Below are 17,895 nucleotides of genomic sequence, written 5' to 3'. Positions count from 1 at the left end.
CAGCAACCACGTGCGGCTGGCAGCTACAAATGCTCTTCTGAATTCTCTGGAGTTTACCAAAGCCAACTTCGACAAAGATGTAAGTATGTTTACAAGTAATTGAAATTTCCAGGCAAAAAGAAGTATTACCATCAGAAACTTGATAAGAAATTTGGTGCTAATCAACTGCAACAGGAATCCAAGCTATTTTACAGTATTAATTTACTAATATTAAATGAGAAAGAGGATAAAACCAACTGTTAGATTCATATTGCCTGTGCTTTCTTGATAATGAATCCTTGATTTGAATCTCTTGCACAGTGTATGCAGTTTCCAAGTTCTGATGTGAAATTTGGGATGCATTTTTTAAACCAAAGTAAATCAGTACCAAAAGAAACTAAGGTATATGTGCAATAATGTGTGGTGCCTATTCAGTACTGGTTTTATGACCCATTTTGATATTTGTTAGACATTGTTCTGTATTGGATATCGTTCAGCATTAGATATTGGGATGTTTGGATATATGTAGCAGTAACATGAATTATTTCTTGCAAGTAGTAAGGGTGAAAGGTGAATATTATTGCTTCTTGATAATCATGTTGACATGAAGTAAAAAAGCTTTTGGATTGAATGTATTAAACATTTGTGGATTAAAGGTGCTATGCTACATCAGTTGTGTGTATGAGACTAACTTGCAGATAGTAAAGGTTTCCACTACTTTAGTTTAAAACCTTTTGTTCAAATACAGGATTTAAATTTTTTATTTTTTCTACCGTTTCAGTTGTCAGTTTTCTAATCACCAGATTTCATATCTTAACATGGCAGAAAAAAATAAACAAAAAGAGTTATGTCTTGTAAATGTTTTGTGTTCAATACATTTTGTACCTAAAGTAGATAACTGCATGTTCAGATTTGTCATTAAAGTTTGAATGCTCATTAAAGTTCTGAGCAGGTACTCTGGTATCTGCCCGTTCATAATTACACAGGTTTAAAAAGAATAAACATACCCACCCACCCCCGAACAAAAAACTGCCCATATTTCCAAGTTTAGATAAAAGATTATATCTGGCAATGTTGGGAGCAAGTGAGACACAAAATAAAGAGTACAGTTCAAGGATTGTTTCATATGACATTGATCCATTGTAGACCATTGTCTACTGATCTTCATACTGTTTTGGCATGTGCAACCATTTGGCTTTGTACTTGAACAGTTTTCCATATTGTCTATTTATAGTAACTGTACATGACATATTTCGAGAGAAAAAAAAGATGGGTTTCTTGAATTTGAAACCACGTCTCACAGATTAATTATAGTTTGATTCACACTGATACAACATAACAGTCTATATTGAAAAACGTGCCAAATATTAAGAAGGGAAATGGGGTTTATCGATGTGATCCATGGATGTCATGTGACTGACGAGAGGGATTTTTAAAAAATAAAGATCGTGTTGCATCAAAAGAAGGACAAATCAATAGCACTTTACAAGTTTTGAAACAGGAATTCCATAGTCATATAATACAGCATTCAGAATTTGTGGACTTTACAACTTTTGAGCAAAAGTTAAATGTAGACTAATAAAAGTGAATGTTGTTTACAAATAATTTATCATTTGGTTTTGTAACTATATTCTCATATTAATCCACCACTCCGGTGGCCTAGTGGTTAGAGCATCCGCCTCGGATGTGGGAGGTCGTGTGTTCGATCCCTGACCGAGTCATACTAAAGACTTACAAAAATGGTACTAACAGCTGCCTCGCTTGGCACTCGGCAGTAAGAGGTTAGTGTTAGGACTGGTTGGCCTGGTGTCAGGATAATGTGACTGGGTGGGACATGCTACATGTCTGCGACGTGATGCTCCAGTGCTAGACATCACTATGAACTGCCACACTGCAGACATCGTAGCAGTATGACTGAAAAATTGTTAAAGCTACATTAAAAAAAAATTCCAAACCAAATCATATTAATCCACATGGATTTATCTGATTTTTGATGAGAATTTTAAGTAACTGCTGATCCAGGTAAGTAGCAGAAATACGGACGTCGGTAATTGTGGCATGTAATATATAGATCACTCTTTATCTTCAGATTGCGCTTTTTTGCCACTCATATTAGTAATAATTATACCGATACCTCTTGTGGGTTCGGATGTATGAACTTAAAGCATTTTAGGATCACATTTAATATAAATCCCTTTGATCAGGTACCTGATGATTAGGATCGATGGACACCTGGTTGACTTTTTCTAAACTTTTGACATCTCTAGTGCTTATATATTGAGATATGCTGATGTTTTATTTCAGAGTGAACGTCACTTCATCATGCAAGTGGTGTGTGAAGCTACACAATCTGTGGACACAAGGGTATGTAGATGGCAAAACTTAAGAAGACTTGCAACCAGCAATATATTTGAATTTATTCAAATGATATTAGGGTGTTGTGATACATTTTTGTTTTAGAGTATAGGAGAATAATGAGCTAATTGTTTGAATGCTTCTTAGTTAATTTTGGATTAATATTTACATAAAACAATTTTTAGAAGAGCTACATTGTATTCCTCTTGCAGTCATATTCTTCATTTCCAGGTATAGATAATTACAGAATTAACCTGGTGGCAAGCAAACACTGGTGTAATAGTTTGATTTCTAGAAGGACCAAGTGGAAGTACGTGAACTGAAACCCCTGATTTTAGTTCATGTGGCTTGTGTTGTTGGTCAGTTTTCACTGGAGCAGATTGCTTTTAGTCATTGTTTAAAGAGGTGTGGTGTGGTCTGATTTGGAAGAGAGTATTACTCTACATATGCAGACCTGCCAGACGTTTAGAATTTGACTTGTAAACCTTGCCTAAATTACCCAAAATTACATAAAGAATAATAGCAGAAATTACAACAGTGCAGTTTTCGATAATATCTGGATACTGGCTTGTGTTTGATCCAGATACAGATTTCATATTAGCAAACCTGCAAACCCCTACAATTTTGCCATCTTACAAAAACGACACTTAAAATACAGACTTGTGGACTAAAAGGAAAAACTGGAAATTTTTTATTCTTGCACTAAACTCATAATGATTGGCTCAGCCATACCTGATTTGGATCTGGATTTCATATTACATTTAGTGGCATAAGTCAAGGAACCAGACTAACTGTAGTACTTTGGACACTTTGAACTGAACTTATTTTTTGCAAGCAAAGCGTCTGCATGACCAAACTTGTTTATTAAAGACTTTTATAAAAAATAGCTTCAGCTACATAAAAAAAAAGAATGGACAGAGTAAGTTTTCCTTATAATCAGTACAGAATAATTAAAAGGAATATTCAGATTGTTCTAAATAAAATCATGAAGGGGGTCAATTACGTTTATTTTGGATATGTTGCTTTTAGTGTTTCACGTGGCAGGAGATAAGATCGTTTTTGTCATGTGAAATAAAGTTTAAAAAAATCAAGAATCTTGTCAGGTTGAAAGAAAGCAAAATGCCGTGGAGCTGTATAAGGTTTAGAACTAAAATTTATGCAACTGTGCTAGCGGTAAATAAGGTCTGTGTGTACTTCACAAACTTTTCAGATGAACATAATGTTCCTGTTGCTTAATAATTTTAGACAAATCTGTCAAAGGATCAGTTTGGAATGCTTTTTAAATACACATATTCCGATTTGACTTTTGAAGTACATGATATTTTGTTATACTTCAATGACAACTGGTCAAACTTACGGAAAAAGAAAAATGCCTTTCTGAGACAATCTTGTTATGGTTGGCAGGTCTGTATTATATTCTGTGCAGTTATTGAACCAGTCCATCTATTCAGGAGTAAGTAAGTTGCTTTAATATGGCAACTTTTGTCATGCAAAAACACTCATTATCAAGCTTATATAGTATTTTCAACATACGGTGTAAATTGAATCAAAAAACATGTTGAAGATGAAAGAGACAATGTGTCTAAAAAATATAAACAGCACAGAAGATGTTTATATTTGATCTATGTTGTGGTGTTCTACAGGGGTCTGTTTTTGGACCTGTTCTGTTCATTCTGTACACTTAGCCGCTCTCAAGTGTCATAGATCATCATCCAGTGTCTCACCAATTGTATGCTGATGACACCCAAATATACAAATCTAACCACCCAACTGAAGTTGATGCTACCATCCAATGTGTAGAGATGTGCATTTCTTATGTGAAATCATGGCTGACATGTAACAAGCTGCAGATGAATGATGATAAAACTGAGGCCATTCTGATTACAACAGAGACTTTCTCATTCACATCCTTTATCGCAAACAATAAATATCAGCAACACCATCATTAAATGCACACAATCAGTACGAAACCTAGGTGTTACTCTGGACAGTACTCTCACATTGCACCAACATGTCATGAACATATGCAAAGCTGCATATCTTGAGCTGAGACACATCACCTCCATTCGCAAATATCTTTCAGTTGATGCCACTAAAACAGTTGTGTGTTCATTAGTACTTTCAAGACTGGACTATTGTAATTCAATTCTGTTAGGTTCATCTCAATATCTACTCCAAAAAGTTCAAAACACAGCTGCTCGGATCATACTTAGAGTACCACGATCAGAACACATCCTCCCGCTGCTCTGTACCCTACACTGGCTATCCATTCGATCCAGAACCAAACACAAAATTTGTTCTATGTGCTACGTTTCAATGACGGACTCCAGTCCGACATACCTATCTGACCTCACCCATGTGTACACACCAGCAAGATACTTAACGCTTATCTTCCAACAATTGCATACTCGTTATTCCCACTATGAAAACAAAGTCATATGGACAACGTTCTTTTGCATACCAGGGCCCAGCAACGTGGAATGAATTGCCCACTGAACTTAGACACAAAGACACAGTGATCACATTCAAGAGTGCTCTCAAAACTAACTTATTTCGACTGCAAGAACAAACTTAAAGACCAAATAATGTTTCCTACCTTAAATATTCTCAGCATGTTTTTTTATGTTTTCTGATTTCATAGTGTTTGTGTTTGTAATCATATCATTATATATGTTTTTTTTCTTATAGGTGTTGTAAAGCGCTTAGAGCTTCTAAAGATTAGGCGCTATACAAAGTCCTCATTATTATTATTATTATTAGAGATGCAAAATCTTAATAAGGCAATCTGAGAGTAACATAGACCTGCCTGCACTTAAGATTTTGTTGAGTATGAAAATGATCCTTACAATACGGACTTAAGTCATTCTAAGCAAAAACTAAGGAAATAGGATTGTTGTCATAAAATCTGGATAATTGGCTTATTGATGTTTGATTTTGATCCGGGTTAGTGGTGTTAGGTGGTGCTCACCAGGTGTTGAGTACTTTTGAGAGAGTGATGTATGTAAGGTGAAGTTGTACATGATCTTAAGCACACAGTAGACCAAAAAAATACACTAACTTTAATAGTTATTGAAATAGGATAAGCATATTTTGTCAAAGTAATCAACACCAGCTTCGAAAAGTGCAATTAATTGAATGCAGAATGTCTGAAAAGTAAATTTATAATTTACCTCCAAGTCCAGGAAGATATAATGATCAAGTGGATCTTCTTCTTGTTTGTAATGAGCACAGCTGAAATGAGCCCATGCTGTATACCCTAGAACCCACATTACACCCATCAGTCATGTACCAAAATAAAGATAATTACAAGTTCTTTTAACAAACCTAAGATACACAAGGTATTTATTAAATAGCCAGTATAATCAGTGGGGAAATCTTGGAAAATTCTCTTTACTGGAAATCTAACTAGTTGCAAAATAGGAAACGGTAGAGTGCCAACTTAATCATGGAACCAGACTATACTGTAGTACCTCGGATGCTTTAAATTGCACACATTTTTTATCGAAGTGTCTTCATAATAAAACTTGTTTGCGAGATTTTATAAAATGGCATCCAAAAAGCCATGCACGTTGATGGCGAAAAGGAAAAAATGCCTCTTAAAGAGTTTCAGTAATCAGTACAGAAGAAAAAAAAAAGAATATTCAGATTCTTGTGAGTGACAGCAGGAAGGGACACAGTTATATTTATTGAACATGTCAATTTGAATTTGTCACGTTGTGGGAGATATGATTGCAGTAAAAACAAATTCCATTAATTAAGTTCAAAGATCGCAACAAGCCATTGAGCTGCTCGGGGTTTGGAACTGAAGTTTTTGCACCTGTACTAGAGTTAAATAAGGTCTTCATGTACTTAAGAAACTTTTCAGTTGAACATCTTGTTTACAATTGCTATATCAGTTTTGAATACAGTACATATTAAATGACATATTTTCCAACCTTGCAGTATCATTACATCATATTTTGTTACACCTTACTGAAGACTGGTCAGACTTAGAGAGAAGGTCTTGTAAGAGTAACATACATGTAGGTAGTGCCCCTGCAAAGAGAACTTTTATTAAGTGGATGAATGCATCTTTTCTTCACAACATAAGAAATTTAGTATGAGATAGAACTTTACATTCGCATTGTCTTTCTGTTGGTGGAACAATGCATGGTTAGCTAGCATAAAGGAATTTTTCGTGTTATATGTTCATGTGGCAACTGTGAGAACTAAGCTTTCTCATGGTTGAATTACCCCCCACCCCCCACCCAAATCCTGTGATTGGATGTCAAAAGAAATCATTCATTAATGAGAATTCATGCATGGGGTAGCAATCATAACTTGTGCAGTTTTGTTTCACTTCAATCAAGTATAAATGCAGTTTTGTTGTAAATTTTTGGGATGTTTTATCTTTTGTTGTCATTCTTCACAGGGAGTTCAATATCAATGTCTTGCAAAATAATAACAAAAGAACATTGTGTGAACTGCAACATAAATAAATTGATGCATTTATACATTCTGATAATGTAGTATTGAGATAAAAAGATAAGATACATTCCACAAATTGTAGTGATAACACAGTTTGCAAGACATTTTCATTATGTTAATGTTATCGAAATTTGATTTAGCATTGTATCTATTGCATTAGCCATATGAGAGCTAGAAAATGTTTATAAACTGCTGAATTTCCACGTTTTTCCATTATCAGAAAGTAAGCTATTTGCCCCCAAAACAGATAATGAATTAGATAAACAAGTGTCTATCTCTTCTTTTTTCTATCTCTCGATGAAAATCTTTATGCTTGCATGGGTCATACACAGCAAACTACGTCCATTTTGTGAAGACCACATCCACTCCATGATGGTCATACATGATGACTTTGCTTGGTGTTATAAGATATTATGTGCAAGCTGCAGCCGCAACTCTGTCCGGATATGTGGAGCCGTGGTGGAGGTGTTTCCATTGATCCTCTCCATTCTCTCTCCCCATCATGGGGTTTTGAAAGATTGTGCAGTCTGTACTGTATAAAAACCCTGTAACTTTTAAAATAAAACAGAATTCAAATAAATTTGATAAAGGTTAGTTGGAGGAAGTCATTCAGGTTTGTACATATGATGCTGATCTGCCTTCGAAAATGAACACCTTTAATTACTTAGTAATTTCAACTCTATGGGTCATAGACCACTAGAGGTTTCTACTGGTCACAGACCAATAGAGCTTGTGTAGTGGCATTTCTCCTGTTGTCTGGTGTCTCTTATTGCAATTTTGTTATCACATATTCTCCTAAATTGCAACAGAGGTGTACAAAGTGCATTCTTTACAGAGGTCTGTTTGGCCTGAAATGAAAATGGTGCTGCTTGGACACAAAGTGTGGAGGTCATGGCACTGGTCTTGAATGTCTTTTTTCACTATACTAGATAAGTGAAAGAGACCTATTTGACTCAGCCTCCTGTTGCAAAAATTTCCAAATAAGATGATTAAATAAAGAAAGTGACTAGCCAAAAAGAAAAAGAAAATTCATCATCAGTAGTATTGCTTTGCTTGGAACAGAACATATTTTAATTGAGATAAGGAAAAACATTGTTATACCTTGTAATGCCTTGCCCATTGTATTTTTGTTTCCATTTAGGTTCGCGTAGCAGCCCTGCAGTGTCTGGTGAAAATTATGTCTCTCTACTATCAATATATGGAGCACTACATGGGGCCTGCACTGTTTGCGGTAAGATAATTGTTAGATCTGTATTTATTGCATATATATTCTGTTATTGTTATTGTTGTATGGTTTAACGCCATTTTTCAGCACAAGATAGGCTATACATGGCGGTCAGTATAATTGGTGGAGGAGGAACCCGGGAAGAACCACCGACCCACGAGAAGCTACTGACAGGCTTTCTCACGTACCAACGTTAGCCGAGCCTGAGACTCGAACTCACGCAGACAGAGGTGAGATGGCAGTGATCCATAACGGTGAGCGCTTTAGACCACTCGGCCACTCGGGGCCCCATATATATATATGTGTATGTTGAAAATATACTTGAGTTAAGATTTTGTGATTTATTTTTTCAGAATAGCACAATTTGTCTTTGAAAGAAATTGATGCTTTTGTTTTTCGAGTTATGAAGTTGAGATTTTTTGTGTGTAAAATAGCCTTCCCTAAGATGTGAATGCATTACAGCCTTTATTGTTTGAACTTTGTTTATGTTTAAAATCTTATCAATCAGGATGTCTGTCAGAACTAGTTGTGATGAAAGAACCATTCTCTTCATCCAGACTGCTCAAAAACTGGCTCAGATAAAATTAAGAGGGCTGTTTTCAATCACTGGGGTTTGTATGGTTCAACTAATTCTGTTCTAATGACTTCCACAACATTTTTTTGGGGCTGAATGTGATTTAGATTTTAAGTTTTCTTTGGTGTTTGGGTTCTGATTCCTTTTTTATCCCCCTGCTTCTGCACAGAAATTTCATAAAACTCATTAACCCTTTACCTCATGCAAGCACCTTTGGACGACTGTACTCCATTCACATGGAAGTGCCTTTTGATGCCTCTACTCCATTCACATGGAAGCACCTTTTGACGCCTGCTGTAAACCACGGCCATTTTAAATGGGTTTTCGTAGCCCCACTTTCTGGTGAAAAACTCCTATTATATACTACTCATTTCTGCAAATAACAATTACATCATGATTACATGGTCACTGTTTATGCTCTGGTCGAAATCTGCATTTAAAGACACTGGGTCGTAATCTCCACTCTCCAAAATGGAGGTCGTGGATTTCATTCAGTACTTAAGCAGTTTTCACGATTAGAACCACAACTATGAAAGCTTAAATAACTTAGGTAAAGGCTCTGATATTGATGTAGGCAGCAATTAGTTTTTCTAAATTATCAAATTCAGATGACTTAGTGATGCAGACACGGACAAAAAACTTGTAAATTTCGAGTATGAGAAATGGCAGCTACGGTTGGTCACATGGCTTCACTGACTTGACGGTGAACAAGTTTTCTCAAAATTTTAAAGCACATACAAAATTCTTCTGTGAAAAATTACACAGCTGTAACAATAGGACTTTACTCTTAAATTTTTCCACACATAATAGATGTGTACGAACAATTCAAAATGGTTAAAATTACTGTTGAACGTAACATTCTCTACATTGCTTAACAGTTAACAGGCAGGTCTATGCCTGTGGAATTGAATAGGTAACAGGTGTTCTATTTATAGCGCACTGTACTGGGTAACTCTGCTGTATGAGGTAAAGGGTTAATTGGGTGTAATTTATCTTTACATAGAACTCTTTGACAGAAGTTATATGCAGTCCAGGCCATGATTTTATACATTGCGTTTTATGTTGTGGGCTATAGCATACAACCAGTCTAATCATATTTTGTAAGTGTTTTGCATTATTCACCTTTATCTTCAAGAAATATCTGGACATTAAAAATACAGAATTTCAGAACTAATTCAAATATTTGTCAGAAAAGTTCATATTATTGTCATGATTGTCTGTTTATGCAACCAGCAAGTGCTGGTCAGAGTTGGTCTAGGTCTTGGTCTGCATGAATAAATGCACTTCCCCATCACAGAAAATAAAAGCAGTTGTGCATTAAGAAATTCTGTCAAGAAAGCAGAATCGATATCCTTGAACTGTTCTATTTTACTAGTGTGACATTTGAGGATGAATTAATTGAAAACAAAACAGATGATGACTGCAGATGTCATACCAGCTTGACCAGTGCAGTTTTACTCATTAGACACATTTCATCAGGGAAATGATGCAAACGCTTGCTTTGTTTAGTTCCGTACATTGAATGGTGTATTTATTTTTGTTTTGAGTGGACCATATCAACAATTGATGACTAGAATGTAGATATATGTAAATGTGCAGTCTGAGATATTTGCTGGGTTGGATGGGGGCACAGTGGCTTTTATAGAGGCAACTTTTCCTCAGATTCAATATTTTGATAAGCTAGTTAGTTATTGGACCAGTCTATTTTCAAAGAAAATGGCATCAGATGTTAAGCAAAATGATTTAGTGTATGAGTTGTGGATGTTACATGACAGAAAATGTTAGAGCAGATGGGTCTTTTCAAACTTAGAACATGTCACATCAGATAAAAGGACAGATCAACACTGTTTTACAAACTTTAAAAGAAGAGTATGAGAGAAATGTAATACATCACAAACAACATATCATGCTCATTGCAGAATTCCGGTTCATGATCATTCAGCAAAGGTTAGACATATAGACTACTTAAAGTGAATACAATAATATAAATAATTTTTCAGTATATTCTGTGTTTGTATTCTGGATCTAATCCATATGGATTTTGCCCATTGTGATGAGTTTTGACTGGCTGTATTACCAGGTTAGTAGCAGATGTAACTGTCTCTTTTATATGTGCTGCAATTCTGGTGTTATAATCTATAGATTAAACTGTTTATGCCCAAATTATGCTTTTTTGCCAATTACGATAGCATTAATTACGTTGACTCCTTTCCGTGGTCTGGTATCTGTGTAGTCCACTTTGACGAAACCTATTTTAGATTCTTGTATCATGCAGAGTCTTGTCACGTGCAGACAAGTCACTAAATTAGTTTAAAGGTAGATATTGTCAACCTCATCTAAATGTAAATCTTATTTGACCTTGTCATGGAAACTCCTTGTAAAAGTTCTTAACAGTGAAATCTAGTGTTTGCAGCTTAGTTTTACATGTGGCAGGTATACAGTCATTAAGTTTCAAGCACCTAATCCCTAGTTGTCAAGAAAATTGTTATTTGATAGGGGTCTTTAAAAACACCTGAGAACTGAATTACTTAAGATTACAATTGTGGTATTGTTTTATCTGACCTGTGGAAAAAGAGAAGCAAGCATTGTCTTGAAGATCTCTGCATTTACACTAGATGCTAGATATGAATAAATTAATCAACTTTATTTCTCAGTACAGATAAACTGCTTGCAATTGCATGGAAAAGAATGTTGGTATAATCTTTTATGGAAACAAATGCATTGTTTTTTTATATGTAAATGATTGACCCATGAAGTTAGGTATCCACAAATATGTATTTTGTATCCAAACTATGAAATATGAAACCTTGAAGAAAAAAGTTTCACAGTAAAGGAATGGATCAGATGCGTTTTGTTTGAAGTCTCAACTGTATTGGGTAACGAAGCTGATTATTCATACAGGAACTGACTGCTCCAGTGGCCTACTGTTTAGAGCGTCTGCCTCGGATGCGGGAGGTCATGGGATCGATCCAGGGCCAAGTCATAACAAAGACTTTAAAAAATTGATACTAACAGCTGCCTCGCTTGGCGCTCAGCATTAAGAGGTTAGTGTAATGACCGGTCGTCCTGGTATAGGGATAATGTGACTGGGTGGGACATGATGCTACATGTCTGCGGCATGATGCCCCAGTGCTACACATCACTATAAACTGTCACCTTGCAGACATTGTAGTGATATGACTGAAAAATTGTTAAAGCTACATTAAAAATCCCACTCGCGTGTGTGTGCACACACATGCATGAACTATGTACTGCAGGCTGTTACTATCTCAGGGTTCCCTGCAATTCATTATAGTACCTTTACTTTCATATCACATGTAGGAGAATGTTCTTTTACTTTTAATTGTTAATGTCTTCTATATCATGTCGTAGTAGGCGGTTGGTTCAGTTTATAGGTATATGTATGTCCTTTTACAATGTATCAGCACAGTATTAGCTACGTGTGTGTATTTGTGCATGTGATTTGTATTCTTAACGTAGCTTTAACAATTTTTCTGTCATATTGCTACGATGTCTGCAGTGTGGCAGTTTATAGGGATACCTTGTACTGGGGCATCATGTCGCAGACATGTTGCATGATGTCCCACCCAGTCACATTATCCTGACACCAGGCCGACCAGTCCTAACACTAACCTCTTAATGCTAAGCGCCAAGCGAGGCAGATGTTAGTACCATTTTTGTAAGTCTTTGGTATGACTTGGCTGGGGATCGAACCCATGACCTCCTGCATCTGAGGCAGGCGCTCTAACCACAAGGCCACCAGAGTGGTTATATATGTTAGCTATTAGCTATATTTTGGGTCAATAACAGTTTATATGTGAAAAGGAAAGATTGCACAAAAATCTGTAGTTAGAAAAGTGGTTGAGATGGGGTTGTTTTGGTCACAATTTTGTTTTCTTACATGATCATACTTCCTAATGGATACTATAAACTAATAAAAGTGGAATTTGAACTATGTAATATTTTATTACATTCAGGGTTAGGGTTTGAAACTACTGAAAAGAGTTTTCTGGATGGGTATTAAATCCACCAATGCATTGGCTCTGGACACTTAGGGCTCAAGTTGCACTGACACACCTGACCAAAATTTTAGGGACTTCTCCCATTTGACATTTTCATATGTGCAAGATAATGTCCATCTGTTTTGAATCTGATTTCTGCACAGTGACCAATTCTCCACCTTGTCTAATTTTACCAAGTTTGGTGGATAATTTGCACTTGGATGGAAAAAGTGTTGTCAAAATGTAAAAGATCAAGGTTACATGTCAATGGATGAACAGTTGTTTCCACAAAAAAGATTCTACATGATAGATCTGGATCACACTTTGGATAACGGAAGAATTTCAGTTCATGAGGAGTTGTAGGTGGCTGAGTGGTCCAAGATGCTTGCCATTACAGATGACTGACCTACCCTTGGTATGCATTCAAGTCTTGACCTTGGACAGTATGGGTGTGGGAGAAATAGCTTACTGTTGGTCAGTGGTTCTTGGAGTTTTTGCAGGTTCTTCCTCCACCAAATACACCGACCACCATGTATAGTCTATCATATGCTGGAATGGCATTAAACCTCAAACAACATCAGTTCATGACCGTGTACCTTGATGAAAATTTGTGGTTCATTTAGTCTGGCAAGAAAGAAGCTTGTTTATTGGAGGGTCAGTAGGTTAAAGGTTCAAGTCATTAACCTTTAACCTACTGACCATCCAATAAACAAGCTTCTAAGATGGAAAAGGGCTTTGTATAAGAGTTAGTTCTTGATCACATGCCATGACTAAAGTTTGTGGGGGACATGCACCTAAAGTAAGGAAGTGCTTAGCTGCCAGGTGTCCTGTTTTTCACTTATTTGTCCTGTATTTTGAACCTGAATACGGATGTTCATTTTTATTGTTTAAAATCTTTTTTTAAATTAAAAAATACCTTACAATTTTCACATTAGAATGGGCTCATGGTTCCATTCTGAGAGTTAATGTGTTGCATGTATATAGGGATGTAGTGTTCTTTAATATGATTGGTTGATTCAAAATCAAGGCTACTATGCCAGTCTCAACCACCATATTGGATTCGTAATATTCAACTTTTAGTTGTGTTTAAAAGGAAAGCAGAAGATTCATAATTTTCTCCAGCAAAGAAAAGAAAACAGAACTGGAAGGACAATTATGCCATTATATTCAGATCTGTGAAACCATTTAGTAAAGGTGAAAAACCTTGCGCTTTGCAAATTGTTTTATTGTGATTTTGCTATTGGGCATGGAGTTGCCATGATGTAAAACAGCATGAAAAAGCTAATAAACATTATCTTAATGCTTCATCATCAGCAATACTGCCTGAACTTGCAATGTTTCTAAATAAGACAGACAAGCTTGATGTAATTTGATTGGAAGTTGGTCATACTTAATTTCTTTTAGAAATTAGCCTTTTTCTTTATGTTGCTAGTGTTGCTGTTTTTTTATTTTATTTCACATTTTTTGAGACAGTAAAATCTCAAAGGATTACTCGTGTGCTAGAACAAAAATAGTTCAGTTAAAAAAAATAGCACCGAATTTAGATCATCTGTGAAAGATGGTACATTAGAACCAATAATTATGGGAAAACAAGGCATGTCTGTGCGAGTGTGTTACACTCTTGCACTTCTGAATGGGAATGGAACAGGGTTTCTGTTGAGAAAATGTAAAGAGTGCATCATGTGCATCTTTGACATGAAAGAAGTAGGTTATTGTCTTACTTTACAGATGTTTGTAGATGTAAATAATTACATATGCATTAAAGTTTTAAAAATCAGTATTTGTTCCTGAAAATCAGTATTTTTGTTATAAGCAGTCAGTATTTTTGTACATCAGGGTTGGCAGCTATGAAAGTGACCCTAATGATCATAAAGTTGATGTGCAAATTCATTGTGGCTCGAATAAAAATGGATTTTTCTGAACAGTTTTTGTTCTTGTGGTGTTTTGTTTGACTAATGAAGGAACCTAATGATTCTGGGATCCAGCAGTCAGAGTTCACAGTCATGGCAAGTTGACTAAGAAAACCAATTTCTGCAGAGTAATTTTTGTTTGAAGTTTAGCTTGACCGAACATTCAGGTCAGTAAGGCCGATTTGTCATTAATCGTAAGAGTTAACCATTTCCTGCTTGGCCTGTACAGATGACTATTAAACTTCAGACAGGCATATGTATTGTTCACAATACTTTATATGATGTTGTCTGTCCCTTTATCTGTTACCTGTTTGGTTTCTACAGTTTCCAGATGTTGTGGATGGGCCTCTAAGGAAGAACTGTATTGTAACCCAAATGTCAAGTTAACTGACTGATAAAATACTGTTTTCTACAGTAACTATCAGTCTTTTTTACTATGCAAGGAAGAATCCTATTGATTTTGAGGTTAGAAAGTCATGGGTTAAAGTCACAGACTGAAAGAAAAATCATTTTTGCACAATACAGGATTCATGCGCAGGACTGGAAATCAAGATCTAAGCATTAAGAGGTTTATGTTAAGACTATTTGGCCTGATGGGACTGGGTGGGACTGGAAATCAAGATCTAAGCATTAAGAGGTTTATGTTAAGACTGTTTGGCCTGATGGGACTGGGTGGGACTGGAAATCAAGATCTAAGCATTAAGAGGTTTATGTTAAGACTGTTTGGCCTGATGGGACTGGGTGGGACTGGAAATCAAGATCTAAGCATTAAGAGGTTTATGTTAAGACTGTTTGGCCTGATGGGACTGGGTGGGACTGGAAATCAAGATCTAAGCATTAAGAGGTTTATGTTAAGACTGTTTGGCCTGATGGGACTGGGTGGGACTGGAAATCAAGATCTAAGCATTAAGAGGTTTATGTTAAGACTGTTTGGCCTGATGGGACTGGGTGGGACTGGAAATCAAGATCTAAGCATTAAGAGGTTTATGTTAAGACTATTTGGCCTGATGGGACTGGGTGGGACTGGAAATCAAGATCTAAGCATTAAGAGGTTTATGTTAAGACTATTTGGCCTGATGGGACTGGGTGGGACTGGAAATCAAGATCTAAGCATTAAGAGGTTTATGTTAAGACTATTTGGCCTGGTGGGACTGGGTGGGACTGGAAATCAAGATCTAAGCATTAAGAGGTTTATGTTATGACTATTTGGCCAGGTATGACTGGGTGGGACATGATGACCCATATTTGCGGCATCTAGGTTTAAATTTTAAAATTGCTTTTCCAGATCTTGAAAATGTATGGTAAAATTGAAAAATACATAAAAAGTCTTAAATTTTTGTTATTATGAAAAATGGTAATGTCACTGCAATTTTGCATTCTGGACTATAAACAACAGATTGCAAGATTCTGCTACGGTAAATACAATCTTTTAGTTTATTTAATATTTTATACTTCATCTGAACATGTCCTTTTTGCAATTTTTGAAGTATTTCAGCATCATTAGGTCAATAAATTTGCTATATAGTTAGATCTGGAAACTTACTTTTTGGTCAGAAAAAGGTCAGGAGTATTTTTTTAAAAATTTGTTCTCCATAATCTTCACTTAATCAACTTTGTATCCCTTATATTTTGCCATTTTAAGTGGAAAGGTTAGTGTTATCAGAAGAATATAAATGACTTTCAGACATTAACACTAGCTCTCCAATATCTATGAAAACAATACCATCTTTTCCATTGCTGCCTTGGATGTGGGCGGTTGAGGGAATGAACCACAGCTGAGTCATACCAAAGACTACCCGCCTTGCTTGGCATAAGCACTAAGAGGTTTATGTTAAGACTATTTGGCCTGGTGTGACTGGGTGGGACATAATGCCCCAGTGCTTTTTCACTTCTGCAGGATGTCACCTTGGAGACATCTCAGGTAGACCTGCCGACTCAATGCAATTTGACTGCAAGCCTTATGAAAATGACCCTTAAAATACGGTCTTGTGGAATAGAAGCTAAAACTCTGAGAAATGAGATCGTTTCAATAAAATCCAGATACTGTCTTTTCCAAATTTAATTTACATCCAGGTTTCGTATTAGAATTAGTGGAGTTGATCAAGGAACCAGACTAACTTTATAGGAGTACCTCAAGCATTTTAAATTTCACATATTTTGTTTTCATTTTGTTCACAAATTTCTTTGGGAAAACATGTTAAGATGAAAACTACCGCCTCAGTCAGGAATGCCACAAGGCCCTTGAACTGTGTTCTCCATCAATCTTCAGGGATGCATGCCATCCCTTCAGAAACAAAATTTCACTGGTTTTGTCTCAGCCATGAGGAATTTCAATTTTTTCTGTTTGGGCTTACCTCCACGGCCCTGAGGTTTTACCAGGGTGATAGGGTATAGGGTAGTAGCAGTCCACTTGAGGTCTTTATGGATCTTCATCCTGCAGCATTTCAAGACTGGCTGATGCACAGCATCCTTGGAGGTTCATTTCTGAAATACATATTTGGTAATATTAACCATCTAAGCTTTATCCCTAACTTACAAGAAGTCAGATCTCAAATCTTCTCAAGATTTCATTGGACAAGATCAAATACCCCCCCCCCCCCCCCCCGATCTCTATGGCAAAGACCATATCAGCCTGCCTTTACTTTTTTTTTGTTTTACTGGGAACTACTTTCCCAAATTGAGACCTTCAGCCCACTATCAACTCAGAACTTGGATCTCCCTGGGATTCGACTTCACCGCCACCTGCCTGAGCCCAATAACTATGGAAGAAGTGACTCTTGTAAATATGGACAGGTGTTGTTCTGTGTTTAACACCATTTCGCAGCACAAGATAGGCTATACATGGCGCCCAGTTGGTAGCGTTTCCAAATGTGAGAGACTCTTGGTGGACTCTAGTGTTTTGAGACAAAGCAAGAAAACATCTGTATTTCACAAGCATCAGATTAAAGGGTCTTAGGGGTGGTTACTCTGAGTCTAAAGTGGGATCGTCTGTGAATGCCTTTCCACCTTTCAAAATAATTCTGCAAGTGCTCCACCTGTCACTGGAGTTTCAGTTTCACCAAGGTGATTGTAAACATCTCTGATAGCAGACTGATATCTAACACTTCTGCTATTGACAGATGATGATAGCATAGCATTTTATGATCACTTTAGCAGATTGTGTATGTGTAAATTGTTGTAGCATTAATGTTTCTAATATTTCAGATCACCATTGAGGCCATGAAGAGTGACATAGATGAGATTTCTTTACAAGGGATCGAGTTCTGGTCCACTGTATGTGATGAAGAAGTGGACCTAGCTATAGAACTTTCTGAGGTAAAGAACAGTGTTAATGGTTTTGATTTCACCTCTAACCTGACTGCATTGGTGGCCTACTTCACCTGA

General features: G+C 36.4%; 1 protein-coding gene across 3 annotated transcripts in view; it reads left to right on the top strand.

Moving 5' to 3' along the window:
- LOC149789479 (importin subunit beta-1-like) overlaps positions 1-17,895 on the top strand; it is a 208,535-nt gene that overhangs the window by 33,292 nt on the left and 157,348 nt on the right. For all 3 annotated transcript variants that reach the window (XM_089971493.1, XM_089971494.1, XM_089971491.1), the window contains exons 6-9: positions 4-79; positions 2,284-2,343; positions 7,943-8,032; positions 17,716-17,826. In XM_089971493.1, the coding sequence (XP_089827619.1) occupies positions 4-79; positions 2,284-2,343; positions 7,943-8,032; positions 17,716-17,826 (337 nt within the window). The remainder of the gene's footprint in view (positions 1-3; positions 80-2,283; positions 2,344-7,942; positions 8,033-17,715; positions 17,827-17,895) is intronic.

This window comes from Sinohyriopsis cumingii, chromosome 10 (genome assembly GCF_028554795.1).
Source record: "Sinohyriopsis cumingii isolate HCF-2022 chromosome 10, ASM2855479v2, whole genome shotgun sequence".
NCBI classification, from domain to species: Eukaryota; Metazoa; Mollusca; class Bivalvia; order Unionida; family Unionidae; genus Sinohyriopsis; species Sinohyriopsis cumingii.
This window is presented reverse-complemented; position numbering and strand designations above follow the sequence as displayed.